This window comes from Narcine bancroftii, chromosome 10, assembly GCF_036971445.1.
Source record: "Narcine bancroftii isolate sNarBan1 chromosome 10, sNarBan1.hap1, whole genome shotgun sequence".
NCBI classification, from domain to species: domain Eukaryota; kingdom Metazoa; phylum Chordata; class Chondrichthyes; order Torpediniformes; family Narcinidae; genus Narcine; species Narcine bancroftii.
The window spans coordinates 102,800,810-102,821,478 of NC_091478.1; the positions used below are offsets into that span (position 1 = coordinate 102,800,810).

The 20,669-nt window shown below is 40.5% G+C and overlaps 1 protein-coding gene across 3 annotated transcripts in view; it reads left to right on the forward strand.

Annotated features, from left to right (window-relative positions):
- LOC138745045 (chromodomain Y-like protein 2) overlaps positions 1-20,669 on the forward strand; it is a 317,440-nt gene that overhangs the window by 153,785 nt on the left and 142,986 nt on the right. For all 3 annotated transcript variants that reach the window (XM_069902105.1, XM_069902107.1, XM_069902106.1), the window contains one exon: positions 6,390-7,165. In XM_069902105.1, coding sequence (XP_069758206.1) covers positions 6,794-7,165 — 372 coding nt within the window. In that variant the 5' untranslated portion in view covers positions 6,390-6,793. The remainder of the gene's footprint in view (positions 1-6,389; positions 7,166-20,669) is intronic.

Genomic DNA, 20,669 nt, shown 5'->3' on the forward strand with positions numbered 1-20,669 from the left:
AATTTTTATAATGTCAAGACCTCAATGGTAGGTGATGCTACATTTACTCTGTTAAGGTATCAAGATGTGACATTAATCTTACAGTAATTTATGTGAATAGCCAACTCACCATTTGCTCTATGATTTGAAATCTTTGGATTAGAATTTGTCTATAATTTGATCAGTGTGTCTGCCAAAAGAATTGCTGGCTATCACATTATACAGGGAATCAACCAAGGCCCAATATGAATAAACTGGGACCCATAATTAAGTTACATGTAATAAACAATATTAAATATCAAAGCTAACATTATTAGGAAAGGGAGAGTTATTTTGGTTTGAAGACTTGTTACAACTGAGATTCATTTCAATATTTTATTTGTGGAAATAATTATTCTGATAAGGGTCAAAATTTTCAAAACTAACATCATATGATTTTGTTAGCCATGCCAAAAATTTTTCAGGCATGATGTGTTTTCTTACACCAGAGGTGGACCCATCTTTGAACAAAGAATTAGTATGTGATCTTTATATCATGTGATCTTTATATCATGTGATCTTTGTCTTCGTAAATATCAGAGACAAAGCTTGATGAATGTTCGTTTTCTTTATCCTTGCCAAACTACAGCTTAGAGAATGTTTGTCAAAAGAGAATTGATGCTTTATTTCCCTGCTGACTGAAGATCTTTCAAAGCCTTGGAGCTTTTGTGTTCTGTCCTGTGCAGACTTCATCGTCACAGCTGTAGTCACCCAGTTTAATCCTGACCTCTGGGTGGAGTTTGCACACTCTCCCTGTGACAACACATGTTTTCCCCAGTGGCTCTAGACTTCCTTTCCATCCCAAAGATGTGACGCTTGGCCACCGAAAATTATCCCAAATGTAGGTGGATGGTAGGAGAAACCTAAAAGGAGTAAGGAGTATCTGAGAGAGAATAGACTATGAGGAATGGGACTGATTGGATTGCAAGGACTTAATAAACTGAATGGCCTCCTACCATGTTGAAAGGAAATATGAGAAATAAGGAAAATGGGACTCCCAAAGCTAAAAATTTGCCTTGGGTGGTAACAAAAACTATAAAGTATTGTACAAACAACCTGCACCACCCAAAATTCTATTTCACTGAAGGCAATAGAAGTAAACATGGGATGTGATATTATTGAGTCAAGAGAATAATATTGTCTGCTTTTTTACTCACTTCATATTGAGGATGGAGGAAGAAATGTACCATTGGCTGTTGATGGTGAAGGAGTGCAAGGCAGTAGATACAAGATACTAGGTAGTAAACCTTCTTATAGGTACTTCTGACTTTCTGATTGAGACAGACTTCAGCTTTGATTTCACTGCAGCGAAATGTCAGGAAGTGGTTAAATCTGGTGAGCCAGGAATAAATTCTTCCCTTTAGACTGTGATAGGTTTAATGTTTTCTCTCTCCTTTTTGTTTTTAAATTTGTAGAATAACATTTGTCGACATCCAATCTTTTGGAACTATTCCATAATCTACAAAATTCTTGAAAATTGCAACCAACATATCCAGCATATCCATGGCCTGTTTAATATTCTGGATGCAAATCAACAGACTCTAGAGATTTATTCTTTATCAGCTCTACTTATTAATGAATTACCTTGCTACCCAAACATTTCTGGAAAATCACTTCCATCCTCTTTGGTGAAGGTGGGACCCAAATATTTGTTCTAATTCCAATATGAATTTTTTTTTTAAATTTAGACATACAGCACGGTAACAGGCCATTTGGGCCCACGAGCCCATGCCTCCCAGTTATACGCAATTGACCTACAATCTCCAGTACATTTTGAGGGGTGGGAGGGAAAACGGAGCCTCTGGGAAAAACCCATGCAGACACGGGGAGAACGTACAAGCTCCTTTCAGACAGTGTGGGATTCAAACCCTGGTCCGAATTGCTGGTACTGCAACAGGGTTGTGCAAATTGCAATGCCTCCCATTTCTGACTGAAAGTTCCATTTGACCACGACACTTTTTTTTCCATTTGTAAAAGCATTTCTTGATAATTTTATGTTCAGTGTAGGTTAATACACTATTTGATATTTGGATTCTTCTATAAACCACTGATGGGTACTTATCCATTTTTATATTTATACCACACTGGAATGGAAACATTATCTTTTGAAAAAAAGTTAGGTTGCATTTGTATCCATCTGAGTTAAAAACAGTGAGAGGATATCGGAATGAATGAGTCATAGGATCAGAATGGAAATGGGTCCCTCTGCTCAACTTGTCCATGCCAACTAAGCTAGTTCCATTTGCCTGCATTTGGCCCTTTCCTATTCATGTACTTGTCAAAATATCTTTTGAATATTACAATTGACTGGACTTCTACCTGTTCACTCTTTGTGTGAAGAAATGCCCCTCTAGTCCCTTTTAAACATTTTCCCTCTCACCTTAAATTCAAGCCCCTACACTGAGAAAAGGCTATGACAGTAAAACCCCTGTTATCTGGAATTCAAGCAAATGGCAGCCTCTAGCAACCGACAAAAGAAATCACAAAAAATGTTTAAAAATACATTTTTAAAATTGGCGTGACTGACTGTTTATTAGGCAATCGCGCAACACCCAATCCCAAGCAAATGGAAAATTCACTTATCCAGCATCTATAAATACCCAGAGGTGCCTGATGCTAGGGGCTTTATATGCCCTGAAAAATTTTATAAAACTCTATATAATCTCCCTTTACTCCTGTGCTCCAGAGAGAAAAGTTCAAACCGATCTAACCTCTCTTTATAATTCAAGCCAATGAGTCCTATTAATGAATTCATATTCATGCCATAACTCCGAATTTGGACATTTCTCCTCCACTTGCACATAAATAGCTTACCTTAGACCAGTGTCTCATGCAGCAGAGTCCATGGTCCGATCATCCATGATCGAATTGAATGCCGGAGCAGGCTCAATGGGCCAGGTGGCCTAATCCTGCTCCTCTTTCTCATGTTCTTATGCTCACAACAACCACAAGGTTTTCCACTCATTGTAGACACATAAAGATCTTTATTTCTACCCAAGGACTGACCCAGCCTAGTTCTTCTTTCTCCCAACAACTGCATCCCATTTAATCGTTGTGATACTTAATAAGGAACTTGCTGAATTGATATTCATCGGTGAGACCTAACGCATATAGAGTGACTACTTCATCAAGCACTAGCTGTCTGTCCTTAGATGTTGGCTGAAACTCCTGGTAGCCAGCCATTTTAGTAGACCACTTTTGCTCCTCTTCTGGAATCCTAGTTTGCATATTGCCCTGATGAATATGGGTACACTTTACTGAAACCTAAAAATATCAATAGAGCCACACACAGTAAATTTGTTGCTTGAGGCTGAGGGCGATATTTAACACTGGATATTACACTCCAATGAATCTCCCACATAGGACTATATTGTCATTAGTGCTAATAATATCCCCCCCCCCCCCCAGTGTTCGATTATCTTCTGATTAATCTATCTTTGGTGTTTAATGAAGCCATTTTATGAATAATTCTATTAATATTAAAGAGATTCTTTCTCCCATTTTTGACAATGCTTCTTATTCTTGTCCATTTCACAAATCAGAGCTGGACATGAATCATACATGTTGAAGAATGAACAAAATATAACAGTAATTAATTCAATCCTTGTGAAGAACAGTGTTTGATTTTTAGATCCCGAGGTGTCAAATCACCATAAAAGTCATGTTTAAAAAATATTAGATTGCAATGTTGCTTCAAGAGGCAGCCATTATTAATGGTTTAATAATAGTTTAGATTTTTTTTTTAAATGTTATTTGAAATAAAGTAACTGATTCAAAACCTGCATGAGGAAAGCTATGAAAAAGAGATTTGAACTCCATTCTGAAAGATCCATGATTCATTCATTTTACCCAAGGGTATATTGTTATCTGTTAGTATACACTGTTTTAATCAGTTATCAGCCTCTATATAATAGAGTGATAAGAATATATATAAAGCAAAGAATTAGAAAAATCCATCTGGTCCTAAGAGCCTACTCACATTTACTTTGTCTATACCTCTCATAATTTTGTAAACCTCTATCAATCTCCCTCATTCTTCTACGCTCCAAGCAATAAAGTCCCAACCTTTTTAATCATTCCCTGTAACTCAACTCCTGAAGACCCAGCAACATCCTAGTAAATCTTCTCTGCACTCTTTTGATCTTACTGATATCCTTCCTGTAGTTTGGTGACCAGAATTGCACACAATACTCCAAATTTGTCCTCACCGATATCATATACAACGTCACCATAACATCCTAAGTCCTGTACGGAATACATTGATTTATGAAGGCGAAGATGCCAAAAGCTTTTTTTACTTCATGTGAAGTAAAGGGAATTAAGCATCTGCATTTTCAGATCCTTTTTTTCCTCCACACTCCTCAGAGCCCTGCCATTTATGATGCATGTCCTACCTTGGTTTGCCCTTTCAAAATTCAACACCTCATGCTTGTCTGCATTAAATTGCAACTACCATTTTTTGGCCCATTTTTCTAGTTGGTTCTGATTCCCTCTGCAAGCTTTGAAACCTTTTTTCAGTCCACAACGCCTCCAATCTTAATGTCATCAGCGAACTTGCTGATGCAATTTCCTACATCATCCAGATCATTGATATAGACAACAAACAACAATGGTTTCAACCCTGATCCCTGAGGCACAGCACTCGTCACAGGCCTCCATTTTGAGAAGCAGTCATCCACTACCATTCCCTGTCTTCTCCCATTCAGCCAATTTTGAATTCATTTTACAACTCTCCATGGATACCTGGTGTCTGAACCTTCTAAACTAACCTCCCAAGTGGGACCTTATCAGAGGCTTTGCTGAAGTCCATGTAGACAACATCCAGAAGCTTTCTTTCATGTACATTCTTGGTAACCTCCTTGAAAAACTCTATGTGTTCACCATGACCTATCAACCCTTAGCAGTCCAAATATTTATATATCCTATCTCTTAGAACCCCCTCCAATATTTTGCACACTACAGGTACTAACAGCAGGCTCACCAACCTGTAATTTCCTGGTTTACTTTTTGAGCCTTTTTTTAAACAACAGATCATGATCTACCCTCCAATCCTCTGGCACCTCACCTGTGGCTAAGGACACTTTAAATATTTCTCCCAGAGCCCTGCAATTTCTACATTAGTCTCCCTCAAGGTCCAAGGGAATATCATGTCAGACCCCGAAAGATTTATCTACCTTTAATAGCTGTAAGGCAGCCAGCACCTCCTCCTCTTTAAACACTATATGTTCCATGATACTACTGTTTGATTCCCTTCCTTCCTTATACACTACGCCAGTTTCCTGAGTAAATACTGATGCAAAATAAACTATTTAAGATCTCCCCATCTCATTAGGTTCCATACATAGACGACCACTCCGATCTTCCAGGGGACAAATTTTGTCCCTTACTATTCTTTCACTCTTAACATACTTGTGGAAACCCTTCAGGTTTACCTTCACATTATCAGTCAAAGCAACCTTTTTGCCTTTCTAATTTCCTTCTTACATTTTCTATACTCTTCTCGTACCTCATTTGCTCCTTGTTGCCCAGACCTTCTCTACATCTCTCTCTTCATCTATACCAGATCCCTTGAAGTCCAAGGATCCCTATGCCCTGTTAACTTTGCCTTTAATCCTGATAGGAACATGTTGATGCTAAAAATGTTACAGATGCTGGAGTCTTCCAGTGTTCTTTTTTTTTTAACTCCTCTTTAAATCTTTCTCTACTTCCCCACATCGCAGGGCATCACAAGGAATTTTCAGCATCCAAAGGGAACCCAGAGATTTGTGGGGGAAATGTACAAACTCGACACAGACAGCACCTGGGGTCGTGATTGACCCTGAGTCACTGGAGTTGTGAGCAGAAACTGCTCTGCCACCATGTCATTCAAAACCATAGATACTCCTAGTAAACTATCTATCTAAAAGTGTGGGAATAGCAGATGCAGAGAAATATCACCACCAGCAAGTGTAATTAGCTTTTCCTTCACCTCAACTCTTAAAAGTAATTTTGAAATATATCGAAAATGATTTTTTTGTTATTTTAGTTTCAAACTTACATCATTTAAAATTAATCTGGAAAAAAAAAGATGCTGGAAACACCTATCATGTTGGATAGTGTGCATGGAGAGTGGAACAGAGTTGATGATTTTGGTTGAAGCTTCTTTGTCTCATGGTTCTGAAGAAGAAAAGGTCACTGACGTGAAGATTAATGCTGTTTCACTTTCTACAGATGCTACTCGATCTCCTGAGTGATCCCACTATTTGTCTGGGTTTTTTCCAGATTTCCAGTGTCTCGTTTTTTTAAATTTTCATCATGGTAATATGTTTGTTCCAGTTTCTACTTCACACTCAGAAAAACACTCAAAACCTTTGCTTTTTGCTTCCTTACAGGTTGTCTGAGAAAATTATCGGGGTCTCCCACTCCCCCCCCCCCCCACCCACCACTCCAACAACGTGATCTACCAGGATTGTTTTTTTGAAGACGACTTGCAAGATGGTTGAGGACCCCTTCCACCCTGTACACAGCATCTTCCAGCGACTTGCATCAGGAAAGAGGTACGGGAGTATCAGAGCCAGACCACCAGGCTGAGAAACAACTTCATATGTATCATTTTTCTGTACGTAGGTTATATCTGGATGCGTGTCTGCATGTTTTGCACCGAGGACTGGAGAACGCTGTTTTGTAGGCTTGTACTTGTACAAATGGATGATAATAAACTTGAACTTAAACATGATTATGAACTTGGCTGGCTTGATAATACCACAGGTGTTGGGTGGGTGTGATCCAGTTTCCAATGAGGCCCACATTTGGAAGAATTCTCATCAGAATGAAGAAAAATCCCCAAACTTATGTCCAACAAATCATAAACACTCTTCAGGAAACAAGTGTGGATGCTTCAATGACGACTGTCTGCAGAAGACTTCATGAACAGAAATATAGAGGCTACACTGCGAGATACAAACCACTAGTTGGCCACAGAAACAGGATGGCCACATTACAGTTTTCCAAGAAGTATTTAAAAGAGCCTGCAGAATTCTGGAAAAGGTTGTTGAGGACAGATGAGACCAAGATTAGCCTGTATCAGAGTGATGGAAAAAGCAAAGTGTGGAGGCGAAAAGGAACTGCCCAAGATAGAAAGCACACCACCTTTGCCATAGTTGCCATGGTATGTATAACAATTTTAATATATATTTTAGATGTTTTAATGGCTTTATTTTTATCATAAAAGACAACTTTAGCAGGCAGGACAAGAACCAGTCCCAACACAGAGTCTCCAGCTGAAACACCAACAGTTCCTTTCTCCCACAGATGTTGTTTGACCTCCTGAGTTCCACCAGCAAAGTGTTGTTTTACACCAGATTCCAGCACCTGCTGTCTCCCTGTCCCTGCATTACTTGCCGTTCACAAAAGGCGCCAGAGAAACTGAGCAGGTCACACAGCATTGTGAAAAGCCAAATGCAGTCGACATTTTTGGCCTGAGACCTTCTTCAGGAGTGACCTGCTGGATTTCTCCAGCACTTGTGTGTATTGCACTAGACTCCACTATCTGCAGAATTCTTGTTTCCCACCCACCCCACCCCCCCACCACCACAACATTACTTTGTCTGTTTATCAATGGACAGGACTTGTGCACCTGCTTGATTTATACTGAGCAAGATTTTAATGCCATGCAAGGTCTCACCATTCATCAGGCTTTGGATGGATTTGATCAAAATCTTCTTTGAGGATACATACAGTATATTGCAACCAATCTGAGTGGCCAGTGCTGAATAGAGGCCACACAGAGCAAAATTCTGATTGGGTCATTTATCTATTCCTTATGAGTTAGGACATCAAAAACTTTGCCAAACCTGCCAATGTGTAGTGGAAAATGCACTGACCAGCTACATCACAACCTGTTATGGGGGCACCAATACCTCTGAGTGGAAAGCTCTGCAAAAGGTAGTCCATCACAGCCAAAATTCTCCCCACCTCTGAGAAAATCTGCATGGAACCCTACCATCACAGAGCAGCAGCAATTATCAAGGATCCACACCACCCAACACACGCTCTATTCTCGCTGCTGCCGTCAGGAAAGAGGTATCGGTGCTACAAGACTCACCCCACCAGGTTCAGGAACAGCTGCTCCCCCTCCACCATGAGACTCCTCAACAACAAACTCAATCAGAGACTCATTTAACGACACTTACTTTGCACAGGATTTATTACTGAATATTTATTTCTGTTTTGCACAGTCAGTTTGCATTTATTTCTTTATTTGTTTGCATCTCCCTCTTTTCCATGTCTATCTTTTCTTGAGTACTTTTTTTTGCACTACTGATCAGTAGAAATTCTGCCTGGCCCGCAGGGAAAAGAATCTCAGGGTTGTATGTGATGTCAAGTATGTTCTCTGACAATAAATCTGAATTTTGAACTTTAGAAGTGTTTTACAGTCACCTCTGATCTTACAGTGGATTTGGACAACAAGGACCCACAATGACCACTGCCATGTTTAATTAATTGTTGGGGGTGTTGCTGGAGGAATATATATTGGCCAGATCCCAAAAAATGTTCACCTATCCTTCTTCAAGCAGCATCATGTGTTTCATCATATTTAGCTGAAAAGCTGAGCAAAACCTTTGCTGATTGATTGATTAATTCATTCAGAATTGGACAGTTCATAAGTAAAAAATCAACTTGGCCTGCGGGTAAAAGAATCTCAGGGGTGTATGTGATGTCATGTGTGCGCTCAGGCAATACACTTTGAATTTTGACTCCTGCCACAATGTCAAGGCTCCCACAATATTTCCTTGACCTGTCGACCTAAATTGGGATGGATGTATTAACCCAGACTGCAAGAGGAAAACGTGGCTTTCTGATTCTGTGTTGGCAAAGAAACAGTCATTTTCCCCAGCTTAGTTCATGTTTTTTTTTAATCCTAGTTAACATACTTTAACAGCAAATGAATGGGATGAAACCCTTAAAGCCACAAACAATAACTTTTTACTATAATCAATAGCGTTTAACGAAAGCCTAATTGAGTGAAGTGGTTATAATCAAAGTGATAAATTGCCTCACAGTGGGTCACACACACAATTGCTGAAAAAGCTCATGGCTACAGTACAATGTGTGGAAGTCCAGAAGTGCTTTACAGCTGCCATTGATTTTGCATCTAAGATAGCAACAAACTTACAGAGCAATATCCCATAAATAGCACTGTGAAATTCAACTTGTTTGTACAAGTTCCTAGAAGACCAGCAAATACACTTGGAGATACACATAACCACATGAAAGATGTTTTTATCCCCCCCAATTCCAGAATCCAGTTGAGCTAAACATTATTTTATGAATATCCACTTTTCTCAACATGTGACTATTATTGTCACTTCAGCAAAACTGGGAAGTCTGGCTTTTCTGCCCTCCTGCCACAAGATTGCACTACCTAACGTCCTTTTAGAAGTGGCAGTCTAAAAATCTCCAGTACGACAGCCGTTGCTTAGGGAAAGTAGGCACATCAATTTGAGAAGTTAAACAGAACTCCAATTGCCTAGCCCATGAACTTCAATGGGTCAGCTCCTTGGGCCTGCACTGGCATCGGTGGTGAGTTCTACACAGTTAGAGGCTAAGATCTGTTGCCACCTTTGGCGATAGAAACCAGCTTCTACTGCTCACTGTAGCCCTTGCTGTCGTGATCAAAGTCACCAGTGACAATGTTTGTCAGCGAGCTCAGTTCCTCATTCTTGACATTTCTTGTTTTGGTATTTCCTTAAAGGAAACAAACTCTATTTATTACACATCTTCAACATTTTAATGCTGCATCATTTCTCATTTATATTCTCCCTGCAACCTGCTTCAGCACAATTAGCTCAGCAGGGAAATTACATATCTTCAATCTCTTGCACTTAAATTTAGCATCTGACTCAGCTGCATTGTAGGAAATATTGCCCGAGTTGTTTAGAACCTTGTGAATTTCAAGCAGGACGTTTCTCTCAGTAAATCCCTATGCTGGGTGCAGGCAAGAAAGCAAAATTGCACAGATTGCTTCCACGTGTGCCGATAGAATGATGCATTTTGCTTCTTGATTCATTTGTGGGATGTAAATGTTGTTGGTAGCACCATTATTTGTTGTTCCGTCCTTAATTGTCATTCAGAAGGTGGAGGAGAGCAATTTGCTTGAACCCCTGCAGACCTCGTGAAAGTGCTCCCATGGCACCTTCCTTCAGGAGGGTCCAGGATTTAGACCCATTGATGGTGAAAAAACTGCAGCCTATTTCGAAGTCGCATTGGCGTGCGATTTGAAAGTGAATTTGCTGGTGGTGATATTTCTCTGCATCTGCTATTCCCACACTTTTAGATGCTTAATATCGGACAAGGTTATGGTCCAGGAGCTAGAAAGAGTGATTAATCAATGCCGTTCACTTTTGGTTGGCATAGTCATGTATTAGACCAAATGCCCACTCATCGCCACCACCCTGCACAATAACTCTGTCTACTTCTATATTATAAGTTCAAGAGATTGCTGAGTCAAATAGCTTCACTCATCAATGTTCACTGCAGTAGTGGGGCATTTAGAGAGTCATAAAGTCAATGCACAGATCAGGACTTCAGCCCAACTTGTCCATTATGACCAAGATGGTATTCTGTGATTTTCAGACCCATTTGCCTGCATTTGGTCCATATCCTTTTGAACCCTTCCTATCCATTGACTGTATCTGTCCAAACATTTTTCTAAATTTTTATTTCCATACGCAGTCATATCACGTGAGCATACAAACAAAATACATAGATCACGTATCAGCGCATCAATCTATCTCATTCAAGTTCTATTCATAGAGGCGTCACAGATTTCGAGACCCAATTTACCTCATTCTAACCAATGTGCACCTTGAAGGGTTTTTTTTCCTGTGGGTAAGGCAGAATTACCACTTACTGATAGTGCGAAAAAAAACTGTGCCCGTCATAAGCAGATAAAGTAAATGTAAACAAACTGACTGTGCAATACAGAGAGGAAAAAAATCAATGATGTGTAAAGGTAAAAGTCCTTAAATGAGTCTCTAATTGAGTTTGTTGTTGAGGAGTCTAATGGTGAAGAGGTATCAGCTGTCCCTGAACCTGGTGGTGTGAGTCTTATTGCACCAATACCTCTTTCCTGATGGCAGCAGCGCGAACAGAGCGTATGCTGGGTGGTGGGGATCCTTGATGACTGCTGCTGCTCTACTTCAGCAGCGTTCCCTGTAGATGTTCTCGACAGTGGGGAGGGTTTTGCCTGTGAAGTCTTGGGCTGTGTCTACTACATTTTGCAGGGCTTTACGCTCAGGGGTATTGGTGTCCCCATACCAGACCATAATGCAGCTGGTCAGCACGCTTTCCACCACGCATCTGGAGAAATTTGCCAGGGTTTCTGGTGTCATGTCAAACCTCCATAAACTCCTGAAGAAGTAGAGGCGCTGACTGGCTTTCTTCATGATGCCATTGATGTGCTGGGTCCAGGAAAGATCCTCCGAGATAGTGACTCAAGAAATTAAATTAAATTAAATTAAATTTGCTCACCCTCTCCACCTCTGATCCCCCAATGATCACTTGATCATACACCTCTCCGTACAATATGCACCACCTTCTGACTAAAAATGTTACCCCTCAGGTCCCTGTTAAATCTTTTCCTTCTCTCCTTCATCCTATGCCCTTAATTTCTGGAGATGCCCTGGGATAAAGACTCTGAACATTCACTTTATCCATGCTCCTCAAGATTTTAAAAAACCTCCATACAGTCACTCCTCATCCTCATGCATTCCAGGAAGTAAAGATCCTGCCTATCCAACCCCTACCTATAACTCAAGCCCTCCAGTCTCAGAAACATCCTGGTTAATCTCCTCTGAACCCTTTCCACATGTTAATATCCTCCCTGTAACTGGGTGACCAGGACTGCACACAGTATTGAAGTGAATGTGTGTTTGGGCTGGTAAATAGAATAGGTTGCTTGGTTCAGAATTGACACATGACTCCAGGCAAGTGATAGACTTCGAATGTGCTCCCAGAAAAACAGAAATATGATGTAAAAGATGAGTTCCCTCTTAAATTTCATCTCTCTGTTCAACAACTGATGGTTCCACTCTAAATTGTTTAAAGATGCAATATTGCCCTGAGTATTGTGACAGTAATGGAAGCAAAGCTATTGATATTGACCATCATTATTCTGTGACACTCTAATCAAATTTGGAATTTCTGTTCATACAGTGTTTGGCACAGTGATCCTGATGGAAGTGTAAATGATTCAGCACTCTTTCACAGGGTGCTTACATGGCGCCTGTTCCAATAAAGTCACAAAAGGGATGGTAAATTTAAACAATTAATAAAAACTAGATTCTATTCCTCTTCATTTAACTGAGATTAATGTCTAACTGAGGTCTGCAAATTTGCTGGGAGCCACCAGAGTGAACTCTGATTAATTAGCTTAGAATGGGAAAAGGCATTGATAAACTCAAGGAAAGGAAAAGTAGAAAGCCAAATTCTCTAGAAAATAGAAGGAGCAGAACAGATAAAGTGATCCGGAATGAGCACGTGCCCATCAGAGCCATGACTGCACAGCCGTCAAGTTACTGGGAGCGAGGCAAGTTAGTGGGAGCATGACTGCACACTTGGGAGATAACTGGAAGCATGACCGCACACCTGGGAGGTAACTGGCAGTTAGGGAAGTTTTACAGAATGAAACAGGCCCTTTGGCCCAACTTCTGCAAGCCGTCCATGATGATCTAATTTGTTTGCATTCAACCTGTATCCCCTTAAACTTTTCCTGTCCACGTAAATATCTTTTGAATGTTACAATTGTCCCCTCTTTTACCACTTCCAATTGATCTAGAATGTATGTTTAAATCTAACTATGCAGCTCAACAACTCAAATCAAGCAATCAATCTATGTGGGAGGGAAATATTTGGACTATATCTGAAATTTACAGTAAAAATCCAACTCGTTTCAGATATGACTGAGTAGATTTATATAGACTCACATACAACTCTGAGATTCTTTGTCCTGCGGGCCAGATTGAATTTCAACTTATCAATAACTGTAAACTGTACTCAAGAAAAAGACATCTATACAAAAGAGAAAAATGTAAACAAATTGTCTGTGCAATACAGAAAAAAAAATTCAGTAATAAATCGTGCAAAGAACCCTTAAATGAGTCTTTGATTGAGTTTGTTGTTGAAGAGTCTGATGGTGGAGGGGGAGCAACTGTTCCTGAACCTGGTGACACCTAGACCGCTTTCCTGATGGAAGCACCAAGAACAGAGCTTGTGCTGGGTGAGGTGGATCCTTGATGATTGCTGCTGCTCTCCGATGGCAACGTTACATGCAGATGTTCTCGATGGTAGGGGAGAGTTCTACCTGTGATGTACTGGGCTTTGTTCACTACCTTTTACAGGGCCTTCTGCTCGGGGGTGTTGGTGGCCCCATACCTGTCCATGGTGCAGCCGGTCAGCACACTTACCACTGCATATTTTGAGAAATTTGCCACGGTTTCCGAAGTCATACTGAACTTCCACAAACTGCTGAGGAAGTAGAAGAAGTGGAGGATATTTATTAATATCCTTTAGAGAATGAAGTCTTCTATATTTTCCAAGTCTTGCTTGTTTGTGACCCACAGCCATTGCAGTGTGAGTAGCTCACCTGTCCATGGAGAAATTTTGTTGTGGCCATGACATTTATATCATGTGAACAAGAAAAAAAATGAACAGCACCACACTCAATGGAAAATTAGTGTAGTGGAAGGTACACGATCAGAACAGCTGACACCACATCAATTATGTGGTTAGCTGCTCAGTTAACTGTTCACCCCACACCTGCTGGATGCCAGGGAGCCCTTTGAACTGATGTCTGACAGCAGTGAGTGACAGAGGAAAAGGGAATTTCTTGATTTGATGCAAAACATAAATTCTGGATCATCTTCAGCAGTCCAATTATAATGTGGCTTTCTATAGAAATTACCTCCAAAATATAAACAGTTCCATGGAGATGTAATATTTTTCGGAGGACAATTGCAAAAGAGTGTAGCTTCAAGAGAGAGCAATGCTGCTCCAGAATTAAATTAATTTAAGTCCTGTATGAGGAATTAATTTGCGTGTGTACCTGATTTCCTACAACCAATGAATCATCAATGAACCTGTCAGTGAAGCAATGACACACAGAAACAGGATTATAATTTATTGTCATGACCATGTGTCGTGAAATTTGTTGTTACGCAGCAGCATTATGGTGCATTACAGGTGAAAAATTGCTCCAGATTACATTTCGCACTTTTCATGTTGGCCATTGAATCCAGACCTCTGGAGTGATCTTCCTGAGAAAGCCTCAATCAGTGCACAAAATGAGGAGGGTTTACAGATAAGCAGGCTTTTTCCACTTGAGCTGAGGAGAGACAAGAACAAGACATGGGTTAAGAGTGAAAGGGGAAATCTTTAAAGGCAACATTAGGGAGAATTTCTTCACACAGAGTGTGGAACGAGTTGCCAACTGTACTGGTGAATGCAGACTCAATTTTGACATTGAAGAAAAATTTGTATGGGTACGTGGATGGGAGGGGCTTGGAGGGTTATTGTCTGGGTGCAGGTCAATGGGACAAGGCAGAAAAATAGGTTGCAGATGCTGCGATTGTTGTAAAAACACTGAAATGCTGGAGGAGCTCAGCTGACCTTTTCCACATCTATAGGAGACAATGATATATTGCCAACGTTTCGGGCCTGAGCCCTTCTTCAAGGGAAAATGAGAAAAGGCAGAAACAGGATATATCAGAAAGTCTCAGAATTCTAACAATAAGTGAATGTAATAAGGAAGGGTCTAGGACAGTTTGGCACTGGACATCTTGGCTCTCACAGTTTGATGCCCGCAATTTGACGCCAGACATTTTGGCGGCCATAGTTTGGTGCCCACTCCACTCACTGCCTGCTGATTGGCTCCATCCTGCCTCATTGCCTGAACCCCCTGCATTGCAGAAACTCCCTCCCCACAGGAAACTGCTCCCCCCACAAACAAGAGCTTTTTGTAGCTTATAGCGATATATTGAACAATCAAAAACAAAGGCTTTTAGTAAATTCTAACAATATACTTATATGTATTTGTAAGTTTAATTACATATAATGGAATATATAATTACAGTAATTGAATTTAAAATTATTAAAAAATTAAAAGCACTCATTAAAAACAATCCAGTCATAAAAATCATTAATTAAATTATTAAAAATGAATCTAATGGCTTTTCCTCTCCATATGAAGACACTATCTTCAAGATTCTTTGTTCCACACATCTGGTGCAACTCACTGCAACCGCTGTGTCCATTAACCACTGTCACTGTTCTCTTGGTGACATGTCGCTCATGAAGCTTTTGACAAGAAAATGCCAAATTTAAAATTGATAAAATGATGGAAAGTGAAACCCACTGTTAACCAAACAGAGCCGTCCATGGTCACGACCCTCAGTACACGTGATAGGGAGCAGATTAACAAGAAACTTGCACAAACATACATACAATTAATATCCAGCAATATATTTTTAAAATGTTATTTATCAATCAAAATGAGTTATACAATCAAAATACAAATAGATACATAATATTTGTCCCCTATAATCCCCCTTTCCCCATCCTTAACCCCCCCCCCCCCAACTCCTCCCAACCCCCCTCTAATCTACCCCCAAAAAAAGTAAGATTAGAAGATAGATGAGGAAGTCAACTGACATAACAATCATCGACTATCGCCATGGTTTGGTGCAACCCCAGCAACCGTGGGAAAAAAACTATTACAATTTCAAACCCATATATCTCATACACAGGCTCAAAACTTTAACAAAGAATGGATAATTATTACATAAATTGTATGTTATCTTTTCCAATGGGATACAAGACGTCATTTCTGAATGCCATCGTTGAATACTGAAATCAATCTCATTTTTCCAAGTAATTGGGAAATATTTTTTTTGCCACAGCTAATGCTAGTCTCAAAAAAAGCAATTTGAAACTTATCTAATTTTAGTTCCAAACTCAATTTCGTAATATAACCCAATTAAAATACCATAGGGTCAAGCAAAATCTTAAATTTAAATATAACTTTTAGAAGTTCCTTAATTCTATTCCAAAAAGGTCTCACTGTTTCACATAACCAAGTAGAATGCAAGAAAGAGCCAATTTGCTGAAGGTACCTAAAACATAAATCAGAAGAAATAAACTTCTATTTCCTTAACTTCTCAGGAGTTAAATATAATTGATGTATAAAATTATAATGAACCAATCTGTACCTTACACTTACAATTTTAGTCATACTATCCTGGCATACAGTCATCAATCATCCTGAGAAATAGTTACATTTATATGAATTGAATTATTTACCTTTATTGTCTAAAATTAAACACTTAAATCGGTGGAAAGATTTACCAATAACATTGATAGGATGAGTTAATTGCATCAAAATGTATGTATTTCCCTGCATTCAATACCTTTTTCAGTCTATTCCATGTAGGATTCGCCAAAAATTCTTTAAAGATTTGAACACTTTGGTGAGGACAATTTTATGGAAAGGTAAAATGCCGGATGTTGTTGCAGAAATTGACTTGGAAATATGCTTTATGAGGACTGCAACTTCCTCATTTTCAGAATTATTATGAATCGGCGCAATTGAAATTTATTAATAGGATGTTTGAAGTGATAAACCTTTGGTTTGGGCGAAGATTTAATTGTCTCAGATTGATGAGAGAAGGATGGATCATTTTATTTATAAATGGAATTCTCAGCTTTTACAAAGTTATAATTTACTGGTGTTGAAACATTTAATGAGGTTATGGACTAAGAAGAATGGTATTATACATACAGAAAGGAAAATTTTGGCTAAAACTCCTTTGCTTCAAAATAAGCTTTTTTCTTTTTCATTAAATAATCGGCTTTTGAAAATGTGGGAACAGAAAGGAATCAAGTTGATAGAGGATTGTTATGAAGCTGGGTATTTTGTTTCAAAGAATGAAGGAGAAAAATGAAATTTCTTCAAATACCCTGTTCACTTATTATCAGGTTAGAGGCTTACTGTTGGATAACTTTGGGCGTATGCTACGGTTGCCTAGGCGGTCTAAATTTAAAAATTTACTTACTGAAGGGGGTAAGAGAGGATTTGTATCTGAGATATTCGCTTTGTTACAGAATGTGATGCCTAAGCCAGAGATTCGATATATTGTCACTGCCATTTTGTCACCGGGGAAGCGGTTTCCTGGAGAGAGAGAGTTCCAGGCAGTAGCAGGCAGTGAGTGGAATGCGGAGCTGGGCCAATGCCAAACTGTGGCGCCAAAATGTTCGAAGAGCTACAGAAGTTTTTTTTTTGCCAAAATGCAAACGCCAAAATAGCTGGGCACCAAAATGTCCAATTCCAGATAAAGGACGAGGTAGAATTTATCATGTCTGTGTGAAAAGGAGACAGGGAATGGAGAGATGACAGGGGAAGCAAGGGGGTGGGGAGAGGTGGTCTAATGAAAGCCAGAAAAGTCGATGTTAATGCCATCTGGTTGGAGAGTGCCCAGTCGGAAGATGAGGTGTTGCTCCTTCAATTTACGGGTGGCCTCAGTCTGGCAGTACATGAGACCATGGACAGACATGTTGGCAAGGGAATGGGATGGAGAATTGAAATGGGTGGCCATTGCAGTAGACAGAGCTGAGGTGCTCAACGAAGCGATCTCCCAGTCTGCATCCAGTCTCTCCGATGTAGAAGAGACCACAGGAGGAGCATCAGATGCAGTGGATGACCCCTGCAGATTCACAGACTCAATTGGATGAAGAGCCTGTTTCTGTGCTCTAGTTCCAGGTAAGTACAGCTTTGGGAGTGGGGGTGGGGGGGGGGGGGGCAGGATGTGACAGGGGCTAGTGCAGTAGCATCTGCAGGGAATGGGTTGGATTGAACACGGTCTGCACCAATGAATAAAGGAAACGCCAGAACTACTGGAACTTCTGTAGCAACTTCAGAATTCACAGGGACTCCTCAGTTAAAGGTGGGCAAATTGATAGGCACTTAGTCAAAGGAACACATTTAAAAATAACTAAAGGTTCAGGGAGGGGTGTTCCAGTGGATAGGATTGAGGCTGGAAGGTGAGGGATGGTTCCTAAGAACCTCACAAGGTCCCTTAACTCAAGCTCCATAGCCAAGAAAGCCCAACAGTGCCCCTACTTCCTGCGAAGGCTAAAGAAAGTTCATCTCCCTCCCTCCATCCTCACTACATTCTACAGAGGATGTATTGAGAACATCAGGTGCAACTGCATCACCGCCTCGTTTGGAAGCTGTTCCTCCTTTGACCGCAAGACCCTGCAGAGGATAGTGAATTCAGCAGAAAAGACAATTGGGTACATAGCGGTGGTTCTTCCTTGTTCTTGTGGTTGAATTTGGCATAGAAAGCATTGAATTAATCTGGGAGTGAAGCTTTGCCATTTCCTACTGCATCGGATTTGGTTTCGTTGCAAGTTATGTCATTTAGGCCCAGTTGATGTGTATCCTTCGTTGTTTCGATTTTCTTTTGGAAACTCCACTTCACCTGGGAGATAGCTTTCCATAGGTCATACCTGCTCCTTCTGTAGTGATCTGGATCTCTGGTCTTAAACGCCTGTAATCTGGCTCTCAGCAGGTTCTGGATTTCATTATTTATCCAGGGCTTCTAGTTGGGGAAATACCTGAATAATTTGTGGGGACACACTCATCCACAGCTGTTTGGATAAAGTCTGTGACAGCCCTGATGTAATCATCCAGGTCCTCAGCTGAGCCCTTGAACTCTGCCAAATCTGCTGAGTTGAGGAAGTCCTGGTAGTTCACGAGTTTTGTGCCTGATCTAAAGACTCAAACATCTGTCTTTTTCTCAGTTGACCGAAGGCTTTGATGGTGCATTGAAGGTAATAGTGAATTTCATCATCTTTGTCCATCTCTGAGATGATTTCTGAAAAATGAGGCTATTGAAGAGTGGTAGTAGAATGGTGGAGCACCTTTGTCTTATGAATCAGATTCATCCTTGTGATGCATAAGTTTCCTCCTGGTGCTCAATTTCTTCCCACATCCCAAAGAGAAATTGAGTTGTTAATTAATGTTCATCCACTTGTTTGTTTCAGAGAATGAGTCAACAATAGCTTAGAATTCAATTTCTAAGAATACTGAAATGTTTTAGTTGACTCCTAGTTCTGAAATTCAGATAAGCTGAGTAATTTTCCATTAGTTTGAAGAATTGCTCCACATTTCCAGGAATCTCATTGGATGTAAAGTGCAACATTGCGTGAGAAAGAAGAACTGAAGAACAGACACAGTTCTGTTCGACACCAACCTTGAATACTGGTTAAGATCATGGGTTGGTGACTTTCATGAACCAAACCATAAGGTGGAGACAATTTTTTGAACCCACCACCACTCAGCAAGGACCCTCAAGGCTTTGGATGCGGGTGAGTAGAAGAGCTGGAGATCTTCCACCACCATTTCCAGATACAAAAAAACCACAAGTACCATTTTATTTTGGTTTTATCTTATTTGGCACAACCTCAGCAGCAAATTTATCATAATAGCTGCTGGGGAACTGCCAGAAGTTGATGCTCTGCTGCTTCCATAGCATTAGACATGACCTGAGTCTTCAACCGTCTGAGTGTTTTGACCTCCAAGCTTGTACACATTTGCGCACCATCCCTGAATTTTCCCACAATTCTGCAGGTAAAAGACAGGAGTTCAAACTGGAACTATCAGCTTAGTCGTAGAAATTTCAGGTCATTAATTCATGCTCAGGTAAACAAAATTTCCATATTTTTAAAGATGATTGAACAATACTTGAAAAGAAAATGTTTTGGCTGAACAGAGATGAGTATAACATGAGAAAACCCAAGAGAAGCCCTTCCCTTTTATTTTTCCATGGTAAAGATCTAACTACCATCAGAGTCAAGATACCTTTATTGTCATGTAATAGTACAGAACATGTAATATTGCACAAAATTGTCTTCTGCTTGACAAAGAGTCATCATTTGTGTCATACGGCACCCCTTACATTAAGAGAGAGAGAAGAGCAAAAGAGAGTCCTTTCAGAGTCACTGGGTGCCCATTGATTTGACTCCAGCCCTCCTGCAACCTATGCAGCTGAATAGACCACTGTTCGATTCATCGGCAACCCAAGCTCCAGATCCAAACCTCCAACATGATCAGGAAGCCTTCAGTACACGTGGCCGGGTGGGAGCCCTTTTTTACCTCATCACCTTCTCAAATCCCAGCTTTATCATCAAGGACTCTCACCATCTGGTCCTGGATGATGGCGGCACGGCAGTAGCTTCAACGGCTTCTCTGAACCCCATGAATCTGCAACAGTTTAGTAAGGTGCCGTGCAACAAATTTTAATTGATGAACATTGGACGCTAGAGCACTGTGGAGATGTGGAGCTGTGGAAATGTGTGAACCGCGAGGAAAGGTACAGAACTTTGAAAGAAAGTTGCGGGACTGCACACCCTGGTTTGCTGTAGTGACCGGGCCTCTGTTATGGGGACGAGGCCTCCAGGCTTTGACGTCGTTTGCTGCCAGCTGGTGGAGGAGGAGACGCTGTGGCGGGTTTTGCGGAGGGTGTGCCAGAGCGGGCGGCATCAAGCTCCTGGCTGGGAGGATCTGGTGGTCTGTGTGTTCTGCAGTGGAAGCGTTGGGGAGCCAGGAGCGGCCATGT